Source organism: Paralichthys olivaceus, chromosome 3, assembly GCF_024713975.1.
Source record: "Paralichthys olivaceus isolate ysfri-2021 chromosome 3, ASM2471397v2, whole genome shotgun sequence".
NCBI classification, from domain to species: Eukaryota; Metazoa; Chordata; class Actinopteri; order Pleuronectiformes; family Paralichthyidae; genus Paralichthys; species Paralichthys olivaceus.
Window position 1 is genome coordinate 16,494,378 of NC_091095.1, and position 26,889 is coordinate 16,521,266.

At 41.6% G+C, this 26,889-nt stretch overlaps 1 protein-coding gene across 3 annotated transcripts; it reads left to right on the plus strand.

Moving 5' to 3' along the window:
* The first annotated feature begins 574 nt into the window (after positions 1–574).
* On the plus strand, positions 575–26,889 carry dot1l (DOT1-like histone H3K79 methyltransferase). Of its 3 annotated transcripts, XR_011240631.1 has the most exons (29): positions 575–1,054; positions 8,094–8,137; positions 8,253–8,327; positions 8,513–8,576; positions 9,037–9,265; positions 9,484–9,578; positions 10,345–10,407; positions 10,530–10,585; positions 10,976–11,055; positions 11,305–11,373; positions 11,467–11,573; positions 12,716–12,757; positions 12,835–12,930; positions 13,066–13,291; positions 13,480–13,593; positions 14,479–14,570; positions 14,748–14,849; positions 16,113–16,250; positions 16,441–16,566; positions 16,825–17,264; positions 17,386–17,473; positions 17,565–17,714; positions 18,041–18,083; positions 18,282–18,904; positions 19,182–19,387; positions 19,652–19,725; positions 19,808–20,500; positions 21,166–21,968; positions 22,688–24,441. XR_011240631.1 is itself a non-coding variant. In XM_069522216.1 (28 exons), exons 1-28 carry the CDS (start codon positions 974–976, stop codon positions 22,693–22,695), a joined length of 4,224 nt encoding a protein of 1,407 aa, XP_069378317.1. In that variant the 5' UTR covers positions 575–973; the 3' UTR covers positions 22,696–26,889. The 3 variants fall into 3 exon arrangements, 2 of the variants coding, with proteins under 2 accessions (XP_069378317.1, XP_069378316.1); XM_069522216.1 differs by lacking the exon at positions 21,166–21,968 and having other exon boundaries at positions 22,688–26,889; XM_069522215.1 differs by having other exon boundaries at positions 21,166–24,441.

Genomic DNA, 26,889 nt, shown 5'->3' on the forward strand with positions numbered 1-26,889 from the left:
CAATAAAAAATTGCAAAGGAACTGCCAACTAAATGAAACATGTGTTATGAACTGATAATAAAGCACAGGGAGTCAACCTTTGCTGAGTAACTACACACACGGCAACATTACAACTTCCTCACAGCAGACATGCCTATGTGCATTCCATACAGGTGTCAAATGTCTGCTATAGATTTCATCATGTAGAAAAAAACCTCTTCTGAGAGAGAAAGCGAGAGAGCTGTTAGAAGAGACATTAAAATGACTTTGATGATAAGGGACTGTCTATCCTTACTCACTCTTTTCTAAATAAAAATAATATGTTTTTCATCAGACAATGTCATTGCATTTAACACAGGCCTTTATTTTCCATAATTCATTTTAGCCATTATGTGTGTGTGTGTGTAATTTGTCCCTGCTTGTGTTTATATAGGCACTTCATTGCTGTTCATTTTACCAGGACTCCCCAGTAGAAGAAGAAGAGATATTGTGGGTGTATATATATATATATATATATTCGTGTGTGTGTGTGTGAGTGAGTATATATATATTCCTAGACTGAGCTGTAGTTACGCTGTCACGCGCCGTGGGACGTGTGCTCGCTCGTGCTCACGCTCGCTGGCTCACGCGCTGAGATCACGGTCCCCTTGGTGACGTCTGCGTCTCCTCCGCTGCCAGTGGCCCCCTGCCATATTTATTCATGCCGGGCAAGATGGCGGCGATACGGACGATGTGTTATTGCCAGTGGACATGAGAAAGAATTTTATTCACACCATTAAACTGAGTCGGACACGTTTCTCCACTCGACCGCGTTGTGTGTGTTTTCACCACGTAACCAGCGTCGACGTCGTTTTTTTTATTTCACGCGTTTCAACGTTTTGGTGCCACGAAATGTTCACGTTGTAGCTCGCACGCTAACCGACCAGCTGGCTAACCGAGAGCAGTCCCTAGCTAGCTAGCTATCCATCACAGCCAAGCCGCCGTGAAGTGTAGAATGGGAGAAAAGCTGGAGCTCAAGCTCAAATCGCCGGTTGGAGCAGAACCCGCAGGCTACCCGTGGCCCTTACCAGTATATGTAAGTGTTACACCTCCATAACCCACCCGTCACACATTCACCTTTACTCTCTGTTTTGGTCTTTGTTAGCTAGCTCTTTGCTAATAGTGGCTAGCAGAGGGAGCCACGGCACGCTCGTCCGGGTAATCAGGTCATACTGGTCCAAACCGTGACAGGCGCGGTGTTTCAGCCCGTTTCACTGACCGATCACATATTTAACTTGTTTTCCAGCTCGATAAATCCCGGATAATTTAAACATACAGTCTGTGACATATCTTATCAGAGCAAAGGAGCGACCGGTTCAAGAGAGCCAGGCATTGACAGCCCGTAATAACCAGGTTTATTGAAACAGGAGCGACATAAACACACGTTTCACACCCAGCATCCTGTCACCGTGTCCTTAGATTACTCTTCCAATATGTGTCTCAGTTCTGATCCTGTAACACATGGTGTAAGGACCCACAAGTTGTACAGTGATGTGTTATACCTGTTTTCTATGCTTAGATCCACCATGTGATGCTAGTAAACAACCACACAGAGGATACAAATGTATATAGAAATATGTTCTGTGTGTGTGGATCCTGTGAAGTCAGTGCTGTATTCCTCGAGTGCCTTTAGTTGTTTTCGAATCTCTTGACATCCCTGTGACTGAGAGCAGCTGGGTATGTTGGGTAGTTTGAACTCGCTTCCTCCACCGAGCCCCTGATCTGTCTGTGCACAAGCCAGTTATAGTCACATTGGTCTGATTAGAGCCTTATTTTGTCTTCTAGTTGTGTTTCCATGCAGCAGGCTGTCAGCTCCTCAGCATCTGATTGTAGTTGACTCATTGGAGATTAACGGAAAAGGAAGCGGTTGCAAGAACTGTGGTGCTTTTTAGTCTAAACTGAGCTTCTCATTTATAGTAATTGCGGCGAGACAGGCAGCACAGACGGTAAAAAAAAAGCCGAATTTCTCAGAATGTCTGTGAAGTCTTTACTACATCTCCTCTCCACCCACTCTACCTTGTCTGGTGGTGTAGTTATTTAATTTCCACCATCTAGTGTGTAAATCCCATTATTCCAGTGTGAACTGAAATGGTTTCAAGTCATTGAGTCAGACTTAGAAGTTGATGTAATCAGATGTTCCTCTCTGTTTTGGCTTATAGAGTTCACCCTCCCTTAAGATCACACCACAGTGTGATATTTGTAGCCTCGCCCATCTCCCTATGTTATGGTTGAGTGAGGACAAATATAAGAAGAAGTATGTCTGGAATTTAATAGACTTTTGACCTGCATGATATCTGTTATCCTGGGCCATGTGCTGAATTAGAAACAGCTGATGGACTTGCATGTCGAGTTCTGCAATATGGAGCTTATTTATGCCAAGCTCTGCTCCTGTTTTCAAAGGGGAAAGACTTCCTCTCTCTTCTCCCCTCCTTTCATGTCCATATGGTCAGCTCTACAGGGAGGAGGATAGAAGCGACAGCTCCTTTTCAACAATGCTATAATAAAATAATTCAGAAACACTTGCCAGAATGTGGCCTTAAATGTGTTTTTCCAGTCACATTTCATGATCAGTTTTTAGCCTCGTTGAACTTCCTCCTGGCAGCAACAGATCCCGCTCCGCGTAGATTCATACTTCTCTCCCACAGAGCATTAAGATTGCTTATCTCACTCACAGAGCATGGACAATGTGCTGTCTGTGTTTTGACACACACAACATGGATATTGTACAGGCTGTTGCAGAATAAGGCCGAAGCCAGCCCATTTAAATAGACTTTCTTCCTTTTTCTGTGGTTTTGTGTTTCTTCTGTTTCTCCCTGTCTCACCCCGTCTCACTAAATGACCACATATGTGCATCTGTAAATGCTTCCATATGAAGCGCACGTCTGGTGTGGTGCAGCTCTTTGTCCATTTGGTTCTGGGTGTGGGCATTAACCAGCCCTACATTTCAAACACACACTACTGCTACATAAGTACTGCTGAGTGTGTTTGGTTTGATGCTTACCTGTGTACTTCACATATTATTTACAAAGCTGCAATTACTGGAGTAAATTCAGAGGCTTAACAGAGGCATATCATTTAGTATGCTGATGTTTCAGCACTGAAATGGAAAGAAAACTAAAGCTACCATCATAATTGCTGTCTTGTCACAGTGGTTATGGAAGTGATTTTAATGTATAGTGCCCTGTGTTTGAGCCAGGCGGCCTGCCAATGTAGGTCAGCTGTGTTACAGTCTCTGTGTCATCAACATGTGACCTGCTGTGCTCATCTGTCAAAACACCGTGAAGCAATGTGTTTGTTACCATCTGATGATGTACACAAAAGAATGACACAAATCTTTGCTGGAAAGACAGAAAGAAAATCAAACAAGTGTCTAGTTTCATATATTGATGCACTGACTTAGTAGTAATTCGTGGTAAGAGTTCTACAAGTGTGTGAGTGGCACGTCTGCCTTAGTCATTTGTTCTCGGGGGCTGATGATGTATACGTAGTGGAGCAGTGCGTGGCGTAAAAACCACAACACCCACGACACAGAGCACTGATGCTAGGAGGGACTGAATGTGGTTTCCATGGGAGGAGTCACACGTCGTGCTCGTAGCAGGAAGAGAGGAGAGTCTTCTGTTCTTTTTGTGTGACGCTCTCTTTCAAATCGTGTTTATTTTTAGCAACAGCCCTGTGCTGGTGTTGCTGTGTGCCGTCTTTGTGCGGGCAGGTGACCCCCCCCCTCAACATCTGATTCGCTCGCTCACACTCTCTTCAATACACTCTCTTGTAGGACCCAGGGTGTTAAATCTTGAGATTGTGTGAAAGAAGATTTGTAACTCCTGCCGTTTATTAGCAGCACTGCTAGCTTTTAGCTTGATAATGAAGGTAGAACCGGAAATCTGTGCTGACAGAAATAGTAAAAGATTTCCCGTGTTGTCATACATCTTTGAGTGTGTGAGTGCATTCGTGTTTGAGCTTTGGCGGAAGTTAGTTTTCAGAGTAGTGGCGGGCAGTGTTGAGCGGGAAGCTGAGAGGCTGTGAGCGCTGAGCCGTTAGCTGGGGCTGCTGTGCCAGGCCTCAAACAGCTGACAAATGCCAGGCTTCCCCTCCTTTCTCTGGCCCCCCTCACTCTCCACAGTTTCCAGCTCTTCTCACTTTCACTTTCTTTCCTTTTACCCTGTTCTTCTTTTACCCTCTGATTTCTCCTCCTCCCTTTCATTCCCCCATTTCTTCCCCTCCACCAGAGGCTCTCCTTGGCAGTGCACTGAGGAAGGAGACTGAAAGTGGGTCAGTGGGTCAGCTCCGGCAACAGGCTCAGGCTGGCTGCGCTCTGGGTGTAACTTGAGCCCTCTTACTGCCACAGAACTGCTCAGCGCACTCCAGCTAACATTACTAACTATAGATTCCCTACATGTGATCAATAAACTTTATATTATCTAATTTTATAACGTTTTTTTCTAGTCTTTAGTGTCATTTAACCCAGTGTAACTTAAATTGGTTTCCTCAGAAAGGGTTTTAATTGTTATTATTCAGTCTTGAATTAACTGAAGCCATTTCCTGAAGGGAGGTTAGAGCTATTCCAGGCGAAATTAAGTTTAATTTAGATTTACAAGTACAAAGGTTTAACCTCAGATACATGGTGTCTGCAGTGAAAACTACTGCAAAAACAGATTTGGGTTATAAGTCACTCTATCATTTGTGTCCATATGCCATTTTTAAAATTACAAAAGAAATACAAAAGATAATTTCAAAGTGCTGGAGCTCAAGTTTGCATTAATGGCAGAAGGAAGAAAGTCTATACCCCCTTTTTCTAAGACCTCATTACAATTCAGTTTTTCTACCCTTTAGATTCCACTTGTGTGGGTAAACTGACTTTATGGTTAAGAAGTAACTAAAGCTGCTTTCAGACATGCACTGAACTCCAGATTATCTCCTGAAATAATCCTGTGGGGCTCCATGTGAGGGCGTGAATATCTGATCAGTTGCTGCACGTAGTTTTTCCTGCCAGCCTCCTTGCAAAAATTGCGCAAAAGTGAGGAATTTGTCCAGAGCATAACGTTTCTAACATGTGATGGAAGCAAAACTGATCAAAAAAATGTATATCACAGGATGAAAAGAGGTGCCTCATAAAGCCACTTTGAAACCATGCCGACTATTCTCAACAAGGCCATTAAATTCAGGCTTATCTGAATGCTGCATCTACATACCACTGCTTTGGTACTTGGATACTGACAACACTAAACTTACATGCTTGTGTTACAGTGTGTTGTAATCACTGACAGTGTTTCTGAGCAGTCGAAATAGCATCCAGTGACACTGGTGGTTCTTACAGTTGTGTCTGCAGCGGATATTATGTCTGTCAGATGTTGATGCAGTGAGAGGATGAATGGCTATTTGTGGTCATTGCATCGTGTAACATGAAGCTTCGATTAAGTCATTTCATTGTGTCTGTATTTTCTTTTCTTCACCAGCCATCCCAGTTTCTATTTGAAGTAAATGTGTAATCTTCTGAAACCAAAATTGATGTTTCTTTACTTTGTTGTGATCATCTTTAAGTCATTAGTGGCATAATAAAAACACCATTTAAATATGAAATTGATACATATATTTTTTTTGCCCCATTAAAAGAAATATGATTAAAACAAAAAATGAAGGTTTCTTTAAACATTAGACATGCTGCTTTCATTAAAAACCTTTGCCTTATTACGAAAACTGCTGATTACACGGAAACTACTGAAACAGTTTCCACAAAACTCAGTGCAGATCTAGTAAAGAGGGCGGTTACATGAATTTTGATCACTTTCTTAAACACTGCGAGATGTTTTTTGACAAAGTTTTAAATGTTAAGTGCCCTTTGAAATGTGATGTACAGCAGTCAAATAACTTTTATTTGACTGCTGTACATCTCTAATCCTGGCTGTTATGATTATGATGATCTCAAATAGCAGCACTTCCTTTGGTTCCCGCATTGGTGATCAATGTTATTGTGAAAATGTATAATAAAACTGTTGCATGATTGCATGAAATTAGACTGGTAGTTGAAGTCGGCTAACAAGAAAACTGGAGTCAGGTGTAAACAAACCTAGAGTCTAGTCAGTGTTAGTGAGGAGGCAGAAGACCTCAGATCAAGAATTGTTGATTTGCATGAATATAGAAAGGGTTTCAAAGAATATTAAAGAGTTTCAATATTCATCAGTCCACAGTTAGACAAATTCCATAAATGGAGATGATTTATTTACGTGGCTACTCTCTTTAAAAGTAGGTTTCCAGTTATGATGACTCTGAAGGCACAAAACAGAAGTATCAGCTAAGGTTCAAACTTATGATTGGATCCTGTTAATATCTCATGGTTAAATCATGGTTCATGGTTGCATTAAGTAATGTGTCCATGGAAGGACGTAACTGAAGAAGCTGCTTCTCTGCTAAAAACATCACATGCATGCCTAAAGTTTGCCAAAGAGCAGCTTGAAATTCCACAATGCTCCTGGGAGTATTTTTTGCAGGCTGATGAAACTAAGGTTGAATTGTTTTGGAGGAACACTCAGAACTACACATGTTGTAAACAGGCAACCGCATACCAGCGTGAAAACATCATACCAGAGAAGAGATAGGGTGGAGGGAGAATCATGATTAAGGGTTGCTTTGCTGCCTCTGGGCCTGAACGACTCAACAACATCAAGGGGAAATAAATTCCCAGGTTTATCAAGGTATTTTACAGGATAATGTCAAAGTGGCAATCTGCCAGGTATCGCTCGGTCGAAGTTGGGTGACTGTAAACACCGAAGTAAATAGAGAATGACTTCAAACAGTCAGAGCCCACCACGAAACCCAATAGAGGAATGAGCTGAGCTGAGGTATTTCTGTTTGAACAATGGTCAGAATGTCTCCTCAAGAATATTCCATTTATATTCCCTTTTACATGTTAGAGAGCATTGTCGGTGTCATGCAATTGCTTACTTACATATATGTTCTAAAAACTCACATAGGACGTTAATGCTATTTAAGACATCTCTACATAATGCAAATAAAATCAGAATACGCCACGTCTTAATTTGAATATTGCTTTTTCCGTGTATGACCATATTCAAGTTAAAGTAATCAGAAAATGCCGTTTACATGGCAGTTTGTGATTCAGACTATTGATTTAATCAGGTTAATATCTGAAAATTGGTGTCCGTGAAAACATGTCTACTGTGCAGTTAATACTCAAGAATAAACAAGAAGGTTGAAGTTTATTGCTGCCAAACAAGGCTCAACCAGTTATTAAATAGCAGGCGTTCTCTTATCTTTTCCAACAGTATTGTAAATGTTTAATTGAGGAAAGTATAAATATTATTATAATATTATATATTTTAGTATTATTAGTTTAAGAACATTGTGTTAGTCTAGAGATTTCATTGAGGTGGAGATCAGATCACATTTTATTTACTAATTAATGCCAAAAACAAACAAAGTAATTCCAAAGAGTTCACAAACTTTTCCTTGTCGTTCTATATATTGCCCCATAAATCATCATGGAAATCTAAAATGGAGCCATTTTTGATGGCATTGGGTTTCTGTACTTTGTATATTTGATCATTTATAGGAAGATCTTTGAACGGACTGTTTTATTCTTTTTACACCCACCTGCTTGTTTATTAAGTACATCTTAAAGGTTCAGTGTGTAGAATTTTGTGGTGAAGTTGCATGTTGCAGCTGAATTCCCCTCACATCACCCTCCCCTTCCAAGCCTTCAGTTGTCCTCAAAAGGTTTAGTTTGTCCAGCCTTGGCTACTGTAAAAACATGGCGGCTTCCATGGAGAGGACCCGCTCCAGATGTAAATATAAAGTATTTAGATATAAAGGGCCCATTCTAGAGTAAAGAAAACTACAATTCCTACATTTTAGATGTAACACACTATTTAAACTAGGATTACTTTATATTCACTGAACCTTTAAACCAGTGCAGTCTATATAAAAACTTAATGAATGCTATATACAAGTCCACTTTTTGTTTTTTAGAGGTGATGATAAAATGTCAGCTTCTGGCAATGACCATAATTTGTAGTGCTTTTGAATTTGATGTTAATGGTGTCCCTCATTTCTGTTTTCAGGATAAACATCATGATGCTGCTCATGAAATCATCGAGACCATACGGTGAGTATATCCAATCTGTGACTCATGTACTGTATGTGCCCACATTCACATTAACTGTAAGTGACTGTGTCAGGTACATGATGAAATTAAGATGTCATGTGTGTACTTTCTCTAGGTGGGTGTGTGAGGAGATCCCAGACCTCAAACTGGCAATGGAAAATTATGTTCTCATTGACTACGACACAAAATGGTGAGCCGCGGGTCACGTGAAAATCTCTTGCTCACACTGATTTTTTTTTCTTTAGATCATTCTGAAAGGACGTATGATTATAATGCACTTTATATTATGGTAAAATGTAATATGTTGTATTGGCAAGTTATATTTGATCTTATACAAAATTATGTCTTTAATTTTGTGTCTTGTGATTTTCACAGCTTCGAGAGTATGCAGAGACTGTGTGACAAGTACAACAGGGCCATCGACAGCATTCATCAGCTAGTGAGTTCATTTGTGTAAAGGGTTTTCAGCGTTGTGTAGCTGCAATGAAATTTTAAACACTAGTCAAGTGGAAAATACTGAATCTGTCTACTTAGAAATTTTGCCATGCATGACTTGAATTTATGACACATGCCCTTTTGTAGAGTATGTACATGAATTTATGAGTTTGGGTTTTAGTTATTAGTCAAGGTTTTCATCAGAGCCAATCATCTCTATTATATTGCATATTTGTTTGCAGAAAAAAATTTAAATAAATGTTTTTGTTAATTTATGGTCATTTTGTAAACTTCATGTAAAGTTTTTCCTTTTACATTCTGCATTAGTGGTTGAAGCGAATACTGATTTAGATATTCGTTTGAACGACCATTGTAAGTTGATCGCAAAAGGGAAATGCCTCTATGACTTTATATGTTTTTGTTTGTGAATAAATATAGTAATGAGTGTGAATCCCTTCTTACAGTGGAAGGGGACCACCCAGCCCATGAAGCTGAACAAGCGTCCATCCAACGGACTGCTAAGACACATCTTACAGCAGGTGTACAACCACTCAGTGACCGACCCGGAGAAGCTGAACAACTATGAGCCTTTCTCCCCTGAGGTGTATGGAGAGACATCTTTTGACCTGGTGGCCCAGATCATTGACGAGATGGAAATGATGGAAGACGACACCTTTGTTGACCTCGGCAGTGGTAAGTCGGTTATTTTGGGACATCCAGGTTTCAGAAAATATTAGAAGGATTAATGCAGTGGATAAAAAAAGACATCATATGGAGTTTATTCTCTAAAAAGACCAGATGTGTAAAGTTGCAAGACTTGGTCAGGATGTTGGTGTTGGCAGACTGATTGTATAACTTTAGTATAAGATATGTATCTATAAATTAACTTTTAAATTGTTTCCTATTTGCAGGAGTGGGACAGGTAGTGCTGCAGGTTGCAGCAGCAACTAACTGTAAACACTACTATGGTGTGGAGAAAGCAGACATTCCAGCCACCTATGCAGAGGTAACTACTTTTAAAACTCACAGGACCAGATAGTATTCCAGAAAGGGAGCAGAGAAACGTGAGACTATAGCTGAATTAAATCAAATAACAGCACACTGTCAAAAATAAGTGATGTGTTGACGCAGTGCAGTTACAACTGCAGAGAGATTTGGCAATTAAACAGCATTGTCACTGTGTGACGTCTTTGTGTTGGATCAGACTTCATACTGGTTTCATCATTAGTATTTTGTTTTCTATTTTGTTTTTTAATTTCTATTTGCAACACACCCATGCCAGCATGGAATACACATGTCTAAGAACAGCCCCACGGCAAATAGTCTAAATGTTTCATTATGTGCAAGAAGTCTCACTTCAGTTAAACTCAACAGCTAAACAAGTACAACTCAAAATCTCAGCATTAGTAATGATAGTAAAATACACTCAAGATCTCTAGTCTCATCCAGTCAGGACCAAGCACCGGATATGGGGCGAAACAAATCCGAGACTGCACCAATCTTACAATGTTCAAATCACAAATCAAAACTCACCTTTTCAGAGTTGCTTTTAATGTGTGATGTATGTTGTTTGTACTTTTTAGTGTAGCTTTTTATGTTATTCTAATGTCTGTAAAGTGTCTTTGAGTAATTTGAAAAGCTCTCTATAAATAAAATCTGTTATTGTTATTAGATAAGTTGCTAATCTTTTTCTCCTGGAACCACCTCTAGTACACAGACAGAGCATTTTATTTTTATTTTTACTTGTATTATAATATGTTAAATTCTTTCAGAGCATGGATAAAGAATTTAAGAGGTGGATGAAATGGTATGGGAAGAAACATGGGGAATACACAGTAAGTTGACTCAGTGTGGTGTTTTCACACCTCCAAATATTTAAAATATTCAGTGTTTGGTAGGTACGCAGATATTCAGCATCTTTACCCTAACTTTTCTTTATGTGTGGTTTTTTTTTCAGCTGGAGAGAGGGGATTTTCTCTCTGAGGAATGGAAAGAAAGAATTGCCAACACAAGGTGGTAAACCAAACTTTGTCACAGGAATTGTCTGAAAGACACAATCTCCATAAATCTTACACCATTAAATTAAATTTACACTGATACAGTGAATCAGGAAATGTAATGTTCACTGACAAAAAGTATTTCAGATGTTTTGGTTGTGATGTTTGATATAAAGTCACTAAAACCATGTTAAATGAACAAGTTTAACTCGGGTCACAGAGATAAAAAACATCCTGTGCAGTATTCCCATTTGAAATGTTTAGAAGAAATGTAATAAACTTGTCTGTCCCCTTTGCTATGTTGTTAAAACATATTCCTCTCTGAAAACCTCATATTTGCTTGGTAAACAAATGTTTTGCTGTCGACTGTAGATCTGAAATATGTCCCTCTCTGTCTGTCTTGCAGTATTATTTTTGTGAATAACTTTGCCTTTGGTCCAGAGGTAGATCACCAGCTGAAGGAGCGCTTTGCAAACATGAAGGAAGGTTAGTATTTTGCAGCTAAACACTGAAGTATGATTGTGGTTACTCCTTGAGTTGTTTAGGTGGGCTTCAAAACAGCAGCAGTATATTAAGTTCAAAGTTTGAAGCAATAGTCACAATGAAATCCTGTTCAAAGTGACAGGGTTAACAACAAATTATTTTAATAAGAAAAAATGTTTGACTGCACAATGTGTAAAATTTACTACAAAATAAATGTATCCTTATTTTTTTCTGTTATTTTTTTATCCGCAGGTGGAAAAATAGTTTCCTCCAAACCTTTTGCACCTTTAAATTTTAGAATAAACAGTCGAAACTTGAGTGGTAAGTATCACAATCAGTGAAAAATAAGATTTTAAATGTTTAAAGCTTATTTTGCTTTTGTATATAATGTGTATGCATTTCTCTGTATTGCAGACATTGGCACAATAATGCGTGTGGTGGAACTTTCTCCACTGAGGGGCTCCGTGTCCTGGACTGGAAAACCAGTTTCCTACTACTTGCATACCATAGACCGCACCATAGTAAGTTCTGAAACTTTTCATCTCTGCTCATGTAACCGGTGATTAGAGGTGGACAAAAATGCAGACACTTGAATGACTAGCAGAGGAAATCTTGTGAATAATAAAACACTACTATGTGCCAATACATAATAGATTATACACTAACACTAACCTCAGCTCAAGAGGTAGGCTGCCGTAACAGCAGCTGTTATTATCTTAATGAGTAGTCAGTCTCAGGAGTTAGCAATCTGAGGAGAGAGCACACGGGGTTATTCAAGGTGAAACAAGCCCATTAGATAATACTGAAGTGTGTGTCACTCTGGCAGTAGGTTAAAGTAGTTCCTGGTAACCATAGGGAATCCCAGTGAGACAGCTGCAAGGCTCCCTAGAAGCTGCTGGTAACAATCTAAATGTGTTTTGTGTTTTGAATTACTACTTTAGATGGACAGCTGTACAGTCTGTACTCACTCTTTATAATGTTGTTGGTGGTGGAACTTCTTGAAATGCAACCAAAGCAGTAACAGTGTCACAGTAGGGATGTGGCTGTAGTGTTTTGTCCCTCAGAGAAAGGCATTTGGTCAAGCTGAACAGAGTTAGGCCACATGCAGACTTAAACTGTACTTTCAGAATATGCAGCCCACTCATTTATTTCAATGAAGCCATTCTGGCAGGTCAGCAGGGGTGCCAGAAAATGCACAGTTATCCCAATGAAAGTTCAACCACGTCACAACATGAATGCCACAATGCAATGTTATGTGGCAAGACCCTTTGGTAGCAATTCAAATACACAGAAGCACTCCTTTGTAGTGTATTTGTTTGTAACTGCTTATCTTTCTTTCCACTATTTGACGAGGTAAAGGATTCATCAGTTTGCATTGTGATTACTTTTTATGTTTAAGTCGAACTGTACTCCCTGTCACCAGTACCTATAGTAACACATCAGTGTAGCCTACAAACACAAGGCTGACATTTTCATCACCATTTTAATGCAGCTGTGAATGGGTATTTGTTTCTTAATATGCACTAAATATAAATTATTAAATGATAAAATGTCACTTTTGAACTGTGGTTGTCAGTCTCTTGGGTGGAATAATCACTAAAAATAATGACTAATAGATTCAACGGTAAAATGAAATATCTAACTTTGTTCTTGTCTTTTTCAGCTTGAAAACTATTTCGCTAGTCTCAAAAATCCTAAACTCAGGGTAAGTCCTACTCTTCCTCCTCAGTATAAACATGGTGTCCCTCAATGTACGTATTAAAATGGTTCATCTTGTATCAGGAGGAGCAAGAGGTAGCTCGGCGACGTCAGCAGAAAGACACGAAGGAAAGTAAAAGCAATAGTACCACGCCCACAAAACTGAAAGAACAAAACAAGGTAGGACACAATTTACTTAATCTGTTTTAAATTTTGCAATATTAGGTGTCATTTTACACTTCATTGTGTTGAACTCTGCAAGGAGAGGTTCCTGTCCCTTTTGTGTTAATATATGTTTGTCTATATGTATTACAGCAGCAGGACTCCTGTGGCGAGGAAGAGTGTCCTAGCCTGGTGACAGTGGTCAAGCCCTCCGCAAAACCCAGGAGAGCCCGACTCTTGTCCAAAGGTCGAAAGTTGAACAACAAGAAGCGCGGCCGACCCAAGAAAGCTGCCCCGGCTGCTGAGAAGAAAAACAAGAAGAATCAGAGCGCGCTGGATTTGCTGCACGCCAAGACCCTTTCTGCGGCACCCCCTCAGGGTCAGAGCTCACACACATATTCATGCACAAACATAATAAGATCAGTTTCCTTCCTTCTGAATGGAAACATAAGACCAGTCATTGAAATCTTAAGCTGCCTCATATCACAGAAGAGACAAATATCTTCATAACTATATCACTGTGCAGCTCATTTGACTTTAACTTCAACATGCTTACTGTGTGTCCAGATGCATACCGGCCACCTCAGAGTCCCTTCTACCAGCTACCTCCCAAGGTCCAGCACTATCCCTCTAGTCAACTGCTGCTGAGCCAGACTCCACCTGGTCTGCAACAACTGCTAGGTAAGCCGACTAAGATGCACCAGACCTTGTACAACTCTATGTCAACGGAATGCAGTTTTTAAAAATCCATTTGATTAAAATTGAACATGCCGTACAGTAAAAACGACTTGGAAAAGGTGATCTGTTTATGACAACAGTATACTCGGTACAAAAAATATCAAATATCGTAGGTTTTATGAACAGCAGAGTTTACAAATGAGGACAGAAGGAGAGATACAAAGTCTGGTGAGATAACACTCATTACCTTGACTGAATCAAAACAGTATAAGGCTATGTACACACTAATGCATTTTGAAATGAAAATGTTCCCCATTTAGAGAAGTGCTTTCCCTCGGAATCAGAAATAGTCATTCATGTACACTTAGCATGCAGGTTCCTATGGGGATTGTAACAATAATCCATTCTAATGCCTCCTGCACATGTTGGCAGTTGCAGCATTTTTAAAATGCTATTTAACTGCACAACAGCTGCTAGCAAAGACAGCAAGGTCAGCAGTGTTTGTCATCCATTATCCATGTTGCATTCACTGCTGGTAGTCGAGACTGATGCCGTTTGTTTTGTTCCTGAATAGGATCATATAATAGCAGTGTTCTGTATCAGGGAAAGATAAGTAGTGACTGATAAGACCCATTCAGGAAGGAATTTTGGGTGTCTGCTTCATCTTCTCCAATGGTCTCTGTTTCTTCCCGTCCTGACTGAAATACAATCCCATAGTATTCATAAATAGTAGAGTGGATGTCTGCTGTAAATGTGGCAAAAATTATGCATTTAAAATAAAAAACATATCAGTGTAGATATAGCCTCAAACACATTTGACTTTCTGCCTAACAAATAATGTATTTTGTTTTCTCGTTTCTCCCCATGTGTCTTGAATCCTTTTCACAGATAACATCAAAGTTCAGTACATCCAGTTTATGACCTACATGAAGACTCCTCAGTACCGCTCCAACCTGCAGCAGCTTTTAGAACAAGAGAAGGTATGAAGTAATGTCATTACATACGCTACTGATTTGCTACTGCTGCAATTTTGACAAAATATATTATAGGTTGCATGTATTCATGTACATTTTTTCTATCTGCAAAAGTAATTTAAAATGCTGATTGCTCTTTTTTGGTCCATTCACTTACCTGTATTGTTGTTTACGTCTCTGCAGCAAAAACACAGGGACCTGTCGGGACAGGCGGAGCAACTCCACTCTGTCTGTCACTCTCACAAGGACAAAATCAAAGGTCTCTTTCAGACTAAACTAGATGAGGTAGGAACTACAATTGTATTGTACTTTATATAAACACAGTCAACAACATTCCTATAAACTATCTTATACTGACATCCAGGAATTTGCTCTAGTTTTCTATCCCCTATCATGTCTTTATCCATCCTTCTTAAAGGTCCGGTGTGTACGATTTAGGTGAAAGGGAACTATTTGCAGAAATGTAATGTAGAATAATCCTCATGATGTTTTCACTAGTTAATTTCATCTAAATTGTATGAATTGTAGTTTTCTTTACCCTAGAAAAGGCCCTTTATATTTACATACTTTGTATTTACGTCAAGGGGGTCCTCTCTACGGAGGCCGCCATGTTTTTTACATCCACAAACTGGACAAACTAAACACCTTTTGAGTTTTTATGAAAACTGAAGGCTTCCACAGTTTCTTTTTCATCTTTGGTAGGAGAGTGTGAGGTGAGGGGTGTTCAGCTGCAACATGCAATGTCAACACTAGATATCACAAAATTCTACACACTGTACCTTTAAGTTCTTTTATTATGAAACAATTCTATCCAATGATACACAGAAGCATTAATGCTCTGATTTGCAAAATCTAGCATAACATAATAATGACATTATTTTGGTTACAGTGATCACAGCCTGAATACACTGAGGAGGCAGGGAAACTAAAGCATCAGCAAACTAAAGATTGTTCTATAGTTATTGAGAACACAGCTGTGAATCCCCGCTGGATTCACTGTGTGTGTGTGTGTGTGTGTGTGTGTGTGTGTGTGTGTGTGTGTGTGTGTGTGTGTGTGTGTGTGTGTGTGTGTGTGTGTGTGTGTGTGTGTGTGTGTGTGTGTGTGTGTGTGTGTGTGTGTGTGTGTGTGTGTGTGTGTAGGGTGGTGAGTCTTACACAGGACAGATGCAAAAATTAAAAACAAAAAGAAAGCAAATATCTGCTGGTGAAAAAACTGAGCCATACACGTAGAAGACACCAACAAAGATAACTAGAGATTTGTGGTAATAAGAGCAGTCTCTGTGTGGTGTCAAGAAAATCACGTGATATCCACAATGGAGTTTATGCGTCACTCTGTCTGATGCACCTGGCTGCACCACCTCTCACCCGAATAATGCAGAGGGATTTGTTGCTGTTGTGAACATGTCTGTGCAGAGATCCTCCCTCTGTGTTGTGCATGTGTGAAAAGCAAATTGCGGGTAAAGTCTGTACCAAATTTTCTGGACTTTACGAGCAGGGCATGTCTGAAAAAAGCTTATGTGTGTGTCTGTGCTGTGTTTGTATGAGCAGCTGGGAGTGAAAGCCCTGACTGTGGAAGACCTGCTGCAGGCCCAGAAGGAGATATCAGCTCACAACTGTCAGCTGAAAGAGCAGACCAAACAGCTTGAGAGAGACATGGCCTTACTGAGAGACCACAGCCTGCTACTGGTGAGACCTCAGAGCCTTTTACTGTTGTAACCCAAACCTTCTTGTTCCAGCATCTTCTCCAGTAATTCACACCTGATACCATTCCTGCTCTCGTTTTTTACGATACTAGCCGCCAGTATGTTTATGATTACTTTAACTAGAGCATTCTTGAAAAGCAAATAAATAACAGTAGATTTGTTTGTTTTTTCAGCTGAAGTCTCGATGTGAGGAGCTGAAGCTGGATTGGGGCTCTTTGTGTTTAGAGAGTCTGTTGAAGGAGAAGCAAGCACTGCGCAGACAAATTTCTGAGAAACAGAGACACTGTTTGGAGTTGCAGGTACAAAGACTACCTCCTGATTCTGCCAGATATCTCTTTTCTTCTATTATTATGCTCCATATTTGCTGTTTTTTCTCTTTTGTCCCCTCCCTCCTCCATCTTTCGCTCTCTCTTCAGAGATATTTATGGGAATTAAACTTATTACCTGAGAGATAAATGAATTGAAGATTTAATGAAACACTGTTTTTCCTAGACATGTCAACATCATCACTGGATACCTGTTTTCCTGTGTAATGGCTCCCCCTGGTGTGTTTGTAGATCAGCATTGTGGAGCTGGAGAAAAGTCAGCGGCAGCAGGAGCTGCTTCAGCTCAAGTCGTACAGCCCCTGTGAGGGCTCCCCATACAGGAAGAGCCTGGAATCGCGCTCTTCCACAGACATGGACTCCTCGAAGCTCTGCCTGTCCTCTGCCCCAGCCATCAATGGTGTCAGCCCAGAGCTTTCCATTAATGGCACCAGTTCAACCTGTTTCGAACGCGCCAGCACAAAGGGAGAGCTTCTTTCTCGCTACCTGCCCATCTCTCCCGACCACGAGATCGTACCCGCCGCCCCTGACCCTCGGCAGAGGCAGCAAAGCTTCTCCCACACTCTTCCTGACTACACGCGCTTCTCCCCTGCCAAGATTGCCTTGCGGAGGCACCTTAACCAGGACCCCACTGCCTCAATTCACCTAAGAGGTCCGGGGTTGACCACACACAGGTTGGTAGGCGCTAGAATCTCCCAGTTTTCAAAGGTCTTCAAGTTTCTCCTTAAAGCAACAAATTGCTAACTAGTGGAAGTTAAATTTACTCATTTGTGTTTTGTTTTAATTTTTTTCCAGGGAATTGGTTGGTGTTAACTCACCACTTGGAGCCAAACTAAACTGCCCCTCTCCCAATGCATTGGATGCACAGAAAGGTTCAGAGAGGGTAAACATTGATCTCTGTTCAATTTCCTAACTCCCTTCTGATCTTCAGTTCTCTCACCATCATCACATTTTCCCTTTGGTCTCTTTTAAAGGGTGGTAAAGAAAGGAGTCCATCTGTTCAGGTCGATAACAGCATCACAAGCCTTCCAATTAGCATCCCCCTGAGCACTGTCCACCCAAGTAAACTACCTGTCAGCATTCCACTGGCCAGCGTGGTGCTACCCAGTCGAGCAGAGAGACTGGTGAGTACCCTTACAACAGTCAGGTTTGGTACAGTCACCAATTTTTATTGTTATCTCTATTATCTCTGTTTTCTGCAATGAGCCTGAAAATTACTAACAGTGTTCCTGTTAAATTTTTTGTGGTAGGACAAAGATTTGACATGATGCCCTCTTGTAGTTCATAGTTCGGGTCACCTACATTGGTGCCTTGCTATAGATATAATGATATGAAATTAGATTTATGTACACAAGTGGTTCGTATTAACAGCTATTTATTCACTTTTTACAGTGAATAAATGTGATTTATCATTTCATGTCATAATATGTTTTTGGGTTCATAATTTCAGAGAAGTACTCCGAGTCCCGTCTCTCAGTCAGGCCAGACTAATGGTAAGGATTACGTCTTTTTACATATTATATTAAGTATTATTACCTCATGGAGAGACATTGTATATTTCTACACCACATTCACACCTAACAATAATGAATAAGATATTTTTAATTGCATCTGTTGTGTTCTGCATTTGATTACTGCCTTTCTGCTCCTCCCGTGTATCTTTGTCCCTCACGCGTTTGCTCTCTCTTTAGGATATTTATCCAGCTCAGGGCTGATGAATGGAGGTCCCCACCCTGAGGACCATAATGGTGCTTCTTCATCGCCTCTTCCACACAGCAACGCTCCTCTGACAGGACCCATAGGTCGAGGAGGTCCCATCCAGAGCCCCCCACTCAGTACTGGGGGGGTGCTCCAATATGCAGACGGACCACCAAGGATTCTTCCAGAAGACGGACAAGACCGCCAGGGAGGTGAATCTGACACCGAACCCCAGGACAGTGAACTGCGGAGGAGAATCTTCTTCTCCTCATCCTCCTCATCCTCGTCTTCCACTTCATCAGGCAGTGGAGGCAGCGCGGCCGGAGGTTCACGCCTCCACCATCACACTGGCAACTCAGCCAAGCAGGGATACCACAGTAACCATGGAAACCACCATCACCAGTCGCCTGGCACACAGCACACACACCCCCCCACACATATGTTGTCATCACATTCCTCTCACAGCCTCGGCTCTCAGGAGGGACGCAAACGTGGGAGACGAAAACGCAGCTCTGCTGGGCCTGTCACGGCCAGCGGATCCCCAAAGAGGAGGTCGTTCCCTGGGCTCAGCTCCAACAACCACTCCTCAGGATCACCACTCAACATTAACTCCATGGTGAGTCCCCAGAAGCATTTGAGCTGGAAACCAGCAGGGAGCAATATCATACTATATTGATTGTTACAGTGCCGTTTGTAATATATTCTGTTTCTATAAAGTCAGGCCATGTGCTGCATTTTAATCATTTTACTTTGCAGGCAGACACATGTGCTGCATTTACTGATAGATTTCTTTGTGAATGAGTTCAGTAGAATGTTACTCTGATGATTCTTCTTAACCTATTTTCATCCATGAGTGTCATCTAGGTGTGATCATCATGTCCTCATCCCAACAGGTCAACAACATCAACCAGCCTCTGGAGATCTCTGCCATCTCCTCACCAGAACAATCAAGCCGTAGCCCCAGTGGGCCTGACCTGGACCAGCCTCCCATCTTGAAGAGAGAGCGGCCCCTGGAGCTCAATGGCACAAGTCGTTACTCCTCAGCCCCCAGCTCGGATGACGAGGACTCAGGATACCCTGCTGACAGCTCTAGTTCTCGGTAATGTAGTCATTATAATGAGTACAGCATACCTACTGAGCTGCAGGATGTTTTTCTCTTTTCCGAAGTCTTGTTAGTTGTTGGGTCATATCTAGATGCTAATTTCAACATGTCCCCTTACTTTTATTGCAAATCAATCATGTAACTTGTTTGAATTGGAAAAATATGACTTCATGCCATTTGATTGCATCAACTCTTGCAGTTTTTATAGTGTTCACACACATTTTGATGACTCCTGTGACTGATTTTGTCTTTTTCCTCCAGAATTGAAAGAAAAATTGCTACTATATCCTTGGAGAACAGGGATGGACCCAGTAGACTAGGGGATAATGAAAGAGGTAAGTGGAAGAAAAGGTTTGAATTCACGTTAAAATAAGGAGCAACTTGATGTCAACTGTTCTTTTTATCTTCCACCACCAGGCAGAAAATCTGGTAGCAGCAGTGGAAACAGCACAGGTAGTGAAGCCTCATCTTCGTCCTCCTTGTCTTCTACCAGCAAATGGAAATCTACTTTTTCACCCATATCCGACCCAAAGCAACCCAACTCTGACCTGAGACAGGGGGGCTCACCTTTCGGCATGGGGGGGTCCAGCCGGGGCACAGACTCAGATTCTGACCACAAACAACAACAGCATCAGCAAGCGAGAAAAGGGAGCGACGGAGAGTCGTCCAGCTACATGACCCCCAATCCCTTCCTCAGTCAAGAGGCAGGGAGCCGAAGTGGAGGCGGCAGCAGCAGCGGAGCTCAGGGAGGCGGCAGTTCAGATCAGCGCCAGGCCCACCAGAAGCAGAAGACCCCCCGTGACTGGGATCTGAAGACGAGCAGCAGCCTGGCCAGTCAGAACCTCTTCATCTCTGCAGCTGCTAGCAGTGGAGGGGGGATTCTGAGTGGGAAGGTGGGCGGCAGCCCTGTAGCAGTTTCCTCAACCACTGGGTCTTCTGTGGGACAGTACCTGGGGTCTCAGTTCCCACTTGGAGGGGCGTCAGTGTTACAATCCTTGTTCGGGGCCCAGACAGGCGGGTCCACGGTGAGTGGGACCCCGCGGCTTGTCAATGGACACTCTGCCTTGGGAAGCTTCTCCAGTGCAGGGCTGGCAGGGGGAGCAGCTGGAGGTGAGCATTGCTGATTAAATTATCATGTAGAGTTTTGTCTCAGTAGTGTTGACCAGTCAGAGTGAGGTCTAAGTCTTAAACAGGGGTCAATTTAATAAAGAATAGTCTGAGGTAATTGACCTGGTAAGTGGAGGCCCAGTGCTGCTGTCGCTCTGTGTGACTCAGTCTGACTGACTGACTCTGTGCTGCTTCGCTTTGACATGGACTGGCTGCTTGAGTGCTGCAGTTGGAAACACCCTTGGAAAATGTTGCTCTTAACGACAATAGAAATCAGTAATTGACCATGAATCATAACATGTTTTATACGAGTCATACTTTACTCCTTTGTCATTTTCTGTGGGTGTATCTGTAGGAGTTGTACGTCAGAGTCAGTTCACTTCTAAGTCAAAATCTACGCAGAAAAATCAACACTGTTCTGATTAAGTTTGAGAAAATCCTGAATTGGCCCCGTGGATTTGTTTTTTTCCGACCACAGCCAAAGTGGACTGACTCTGTTTGCTTTGTGTGTGCTTGTCTAAAGACTCGCTTGGCGCTATGCACAACCTGGCTCAGCCCCTGCTTCTCTCTTTGTCCCCACCCTCTTTCTCACTCTCTTTGCTACTATTATCTGCCCCCCACTCTCTCGCCCTGCCCCCTCCCTCCATTTCCTACTGTATGATTTGCAGGTATATTTCACCACGTGGTTCCCACAGTGTCCTCCCATCAGTTTGGGGCAACGCTGCCCGCTTCTGGAGGCCTCAGCTCTCTGCTCAGTCTCTCCTCCGCTTCCTCTACCTCCTCCCAAACCCAGCAGCGCACCTCCCCCCAGCCAGCCTCCGCGCGCCTGACCTCCGTGTCCTCACCTCTCCCGCTCTCACAGGCTCAGCATAGCCGTACCCAGTCGGTGCTGCACAGCCCCTCTCCTCCCACGCTCTCCCTGCCCCCTCCACCGCCCCTGCACAGCGCCCCCTCCTCAGCACCCACACACTCTGACGCTCCACCATCGTCCCGGTCAGACCCCCTCCACTCCTCCCGTCTCTCCCATTCTTCTCTCCATCACCAGAGAGCACAGTCATCCCTCTCTCTCTCCATCTCCTCCTCTGCTTCTGTCTCTGCTGCCGCCGCCGCTACTGCTTCCCTTTCCTCATCCTCCCTGTCCACCTCCTCCGCGTCTCGTCCATTCACAGTGCACTACTCTCCTCGGCTGCCCCCCCCACCACCGCCCACAAGCTCAGGTGGTGGCGGGAGCATGTGGAGGACTCAGGGCATGCATGGAAACTACATCACCTCCCAGCTCCCCGGCTCCAGACCTAGATAGGGTTTTGGGGAGGGAGGGGGAGATGGGAGGATGCAGAGGGGGGGAGGGAAAGGGGCAATCAGAAGGTGGAGAGATGGAGAGAATGAGAGAGAGAGAGACTGGTAGGGAGTGAGAGAGACAGGATACCTGTTTTCCCTGTGATCCTACAAGCTGTTGTTCTGATTGAACAAGGTAAGACAGATCTAAGGTTTAAAAATGTGTTGAACAATCGAAAAAAAATCAGTCAGTAAAACACAAATGAATTAAGTTTCTTTAATTTGAAATAAACAAGTTATATCAACACGACATATTATTATGAACAAATTAGGGATGCCATGTTGGAGACATTCGCCCTGTGGATAATAAAAATAAAAGCCTGTGTCAACAATAGTGTTACCGATTACACCTGGACATTTAACAAGAAAAGACGTGTGTCGGGTCAGTTTTCATGATGACATCAAAGTTCCTTTATAAGTTTGAGCTCTGCACCACTCTCTCGTTTTAATTATCTTTTAACTCAAAATGCTAATCACCCTCGAGGATAAACTCTCATCATATGATTAGACTCTGTAATGTGACGTGTGACTCGTGACTACCAAGCCGGACAAAACATTTTTTTTAACACCTGTCATGCTCAGGTCACAATGCGGTCAGGCCCGGGTTAGGTAGGACAGAAAAATACAGCCCGAATCACGCTGCTGCTCCTTTCTAACTCCAGTGTCCGACTAAATATTGATAATTTGTGACGTTAGAGTTACCATTAATACAAATAAACGAGCCTTATGTCTTCTGTACAACAGAACCACGGTGGAACATTTTCTAAGATTGTGAGAGTGTGTGTGCTGGATGATGCATTATGATATTGAAAGTGTCATGATTTAATTGTGTGTTTTTCTACTTTGATCCACCAGGTAATTGATGAAAACTACCTCAACAACATTAAAACTATGCAAATGTCCAAGTGCGGACCAAGGCACTCTCCTCACTCACTGGTGCTTCAAAATATCTGCACTACCCAACCGCCTGCAAGACCGGCCTCTGTAGTGGGATTTCTGATACACATTCAAACAAACATACACACACACACACACACACACACACACACACACTAACCAGCACCACCACTATGGTCACCTTGAGCAGAATTCATTGGTACTGGTCATGTTAATGTGAGGAGTGTTGATAGTGAATTATTGTTTGAGCTCAGTACTGGCTGCTGCCCAGCACTGACTGATCTCAATGGTCATGTGTTGTTTAACATTAACACGCTCAACATTATGATAGGTTGTCATTTCTTTGTCTTAGTTACGACTAAGCAACTAGTGTAATAAATAATCAGCTCTGAGTGATTTTATGAAACATTCGACAACCGGTAGAAGCACATGGTCCAACGTTCTAGAGCTGAATCTCATCAGGCATCATCCTCTGTCCAAATTTCACTTCATGTGTGTGCACACTCAAACAAACACACAGACCAGTTCACTGAACTCTGCTCACATGTCATGCAGCCTTTCCTCTCTGCATGCATGCTCTATTATTGCTTGTTTTCTTCCTTCAGTGAAATTCAGTGTTTGTTGAAGCATATTTGACGAAATGAGGAACTTAATATTTTGGTCTAACTTCACACTGGATAGTAAAATAGTTACTTGGGTAGCAAAAACACTCTGGCTGGATTATTGATACCCTAAAAACTCTGTTTATGTTGATGATTTGCTCTATTTTTATCTTAATCACTTTACGGACTTATAATTTGTACCTTAATTGTGAAACACAAACACATTTTTGACCCACAAAACTGAGAACTAATATCTCTTTTCTTTGCTGCTAACTTAAGCAAATTCACATTGTGAGTAATGGAAACTGTCCGTGTTTTCTCTTCTTATGTCAGATATTTAACATATCAGTGAAAGTTTCTTAGGTGACAATAATCAGGTGTATTTCACATTCTCTAAATGATGGACACATGAAGAGTGTGAGAGAAAATCAGTGTATAAATTAACCTTCACATAAAATGATCTGATGTTAAAGTGACTTTAGAAAATAAAGTGAATCCGCAACATTTCCAGGGGTGACAATAACACTGAGCCAGACTCATTAGCACAGTACATTTTAATGGTTTTCTTTTAATAAGACCCAATGAAATTGATTTAATGAGATGGTGCTCTGTGTCTTGTGTATCGTTAGCCACACTCTCATGGAAACCCACTGTTAGTCAGGGGGCCGTGGCTGCACTGTTGTTAAGTAAAACTGAATCCAGGTGTAAAAGTAAAATAGTAAAACCACAGACAATTGAACTCATTAGTGTATTTGTGAATATTTCCTCCTCCAGTCAGTTTGATACGTCACAATAGTCTGTGGAGCCACAGCAGGAGTTTTTAACTTTTCTTATGCTAAACGTATTCATATTTATCTCTGCTGTCGCAGGTTTCAGCAAAATGTGGATTTATAGATTTTACAACACACACACACGCATGCAAATCCTCACACACTGGGAAAACACAATTAACCACAACAAACTACTGGACTCTTTTCACACCTTTTTGTTTTTTTTATTGTGTAATTTGTCATTTTTGTAAACAATGTTTGTACTGTGAATGTGATTCATGCTCCAACTGTATAGTTATGTATAATTTAGATGATTATATTTATGCCATCAGTCTCTTCATTTGCCTTGGTATTTTTTTCTTTTAATCCTGAATTGTGTTGACATTGTAGAATGCAATAGTGTGTACTTGACTCAGTCTGAAAACAATGGTGCTAAATTTGGACTGTGCCTAATCTTATTTATTCTTTAGTGAAAACATAAAAACAATTTGGACACTTGGTGCTGTACACAGGGATGTTTATAAAAGCCTTTTTTTTTTAGGCATTTCCTTTTCTCATATTTAATATGCTGTTGTCTTTGAACGCCTTGTGTACAAGTGTAGACGCCATCTTTAGATGTCTACTGTGTAAACAGGTATGAGGGGCCTCTGTTCATGTTTCTCACACAGCTGTTTTACATGTGTCCGGCCACTTTCTCAATAGTAAGTCGCATATCTGTAAGTGAACAAGACACACTGTTTTGTACATAGGTTTTTGTTTTTTTCCCTTGTATGTCCCCATCATAAACAGAAAGCTATATAAGATATGTCTCTATATACAGTCTATATGTATAAATGAGTAAAAATATATATATAAGTCAATAGGGTTTTTTTTGGTGCTGGCATTGCAACCCTTAAATTCAACCTGTTAAACAGGAGGCTTGAAGCCAGGGAGAGCAAAGCATTGCCACCGCAGGACCTTAATAGAGGGCGTCTTAACAACACACACACACAACAGAACTAGAAACTCACAAACTGTGTGTATTTAACACACAAAGGTGCTGTGACTTGAACATAACTAGATTCCAGCTCTAGAACTGTTATCTTGATTTTTACCAGATGTTTTCATGTCTGTTTATTTTTATTTCTTTTATATATACCAACCCAGATTCTGCAGGAAAAATGGTGCTTCTGTTTCCAGACAACAATGAAATCTTGACTGGTGCATAAAGTGTCACCTTCTTCACACACACACACACAAAAACACACACACAAACACATTGTCTGTCTGTGAATGTCTTACTGACAAGGCCCTCCCATGTAGTGTAAGCATACTGTGAGACATGCTGATGTAAAACACTTGTGTTAGCGTGTGTGTGAGCAGCAAAGCTTCTTTTTCTGATAGTGGGAATACACTTAAGCTCAGTGTGTGTGGTTTTTTGTTCCCACTTGATGGTGCATATCTAAGGGAAGATTAGAATAATAATAATCAAAGCTTTATAGTAAACTCCTGTCCTGTGCACTCACTGTGCGAACACAAGCGTGTTTTCAGAGAGACGTTTTAGAACCTAATTAGAGACGATAGAGTCCTTTTGTTACCAGCACTGAGAGCTTCTTTGTAATTATTGTCGATGCCGTTATGATTTTTCTTATTCTTGATGTTTGATACAATTACAATTACAATTACATGTTATGCTTTTAACTGTGTCTTCAGATTCCTGTCGGTTTTTAATACTACTTGTCGGACAGACAGCACGGTGCTCTCCTTCACTTAAAACAAGGAAATTGCAGCTATTCATAAAAAAACATTGCTCTTCTCCTGTTGTGCTGCAGGGTTTTATGGGTAACGATCGTCAGCATGAACTCGCCTGGCGGCTTTCTGGATAGTGCAGTCTAACTTACAGAAGTTTCTCTCACGTGGAGGAGGGGTGTGTGATGTGTGTGATGGTGAGAATAGTTCATGGAATTACACTCAGTGCAGATTTAAACCAGCCTCTTATATAATCACTGAAAGGGGTGAGGTGCTGTGATCAAAGTCCTTTGGTGCATGAGCATGATTGGACCCTGAAGCTTCTATGCAGTTCTCCAGCTTCATCTCCATCCTGGTACATGACTGGTCCAAAACCTGTGAGAGCTGTGCAGTCGAGGCCGTTTACTCTAAATCCTGCCAAAGGTCTGAAACTCAGGAACTTCCCAGGATGCTTGTAATGCAGACGATTCTCTTTTAAACTACTGCACGCCACAAGCTTATTCACCATCGTGGCGCAATGAAGCCCCTCAGTATCCCCCCCCCCCCCAAACTCAGGACCAGGACGAGCTCCTCATTCATTGTATGTCAAGGTAAAAATTTAGTCATGTCTCCACAGATTTCTTCTCACTGTCACATACATGCAGCCTCTCCGGTGAAACGTAGCTTTATAAAGCTTTACACGAGTCGTTCTGATCTGGAGCAGCTGTGAAATGGCCACAACTTTCAGCATCTTCCTCATCTCACAAAAGCCTCTGTCTGATATGTGTCTCTAAAGGAGGAGGTTCACCGTCCTCTGTTGGGTTGAACTGATGTTAAAAGGGCGGGGCGTGAACCGCAGTTTGTGTATCGTGATCTCTGATTGGTGAAGCCAGGGCAGGTTTGAGGTGCAATAACGGCAAACCTATTTCCCAAAAGGCCCCAGGTTTTCATGGAAAACCTGTTACTGTTCGGTGTTGGTGCTTTTATCCTAAGATGTTATAATGAAACAAATGGAATTAATGGGTTTTTTTCTGCGTTTTATGATTATTAATAAAAATGTTTCTTATAATATTTGAATTCA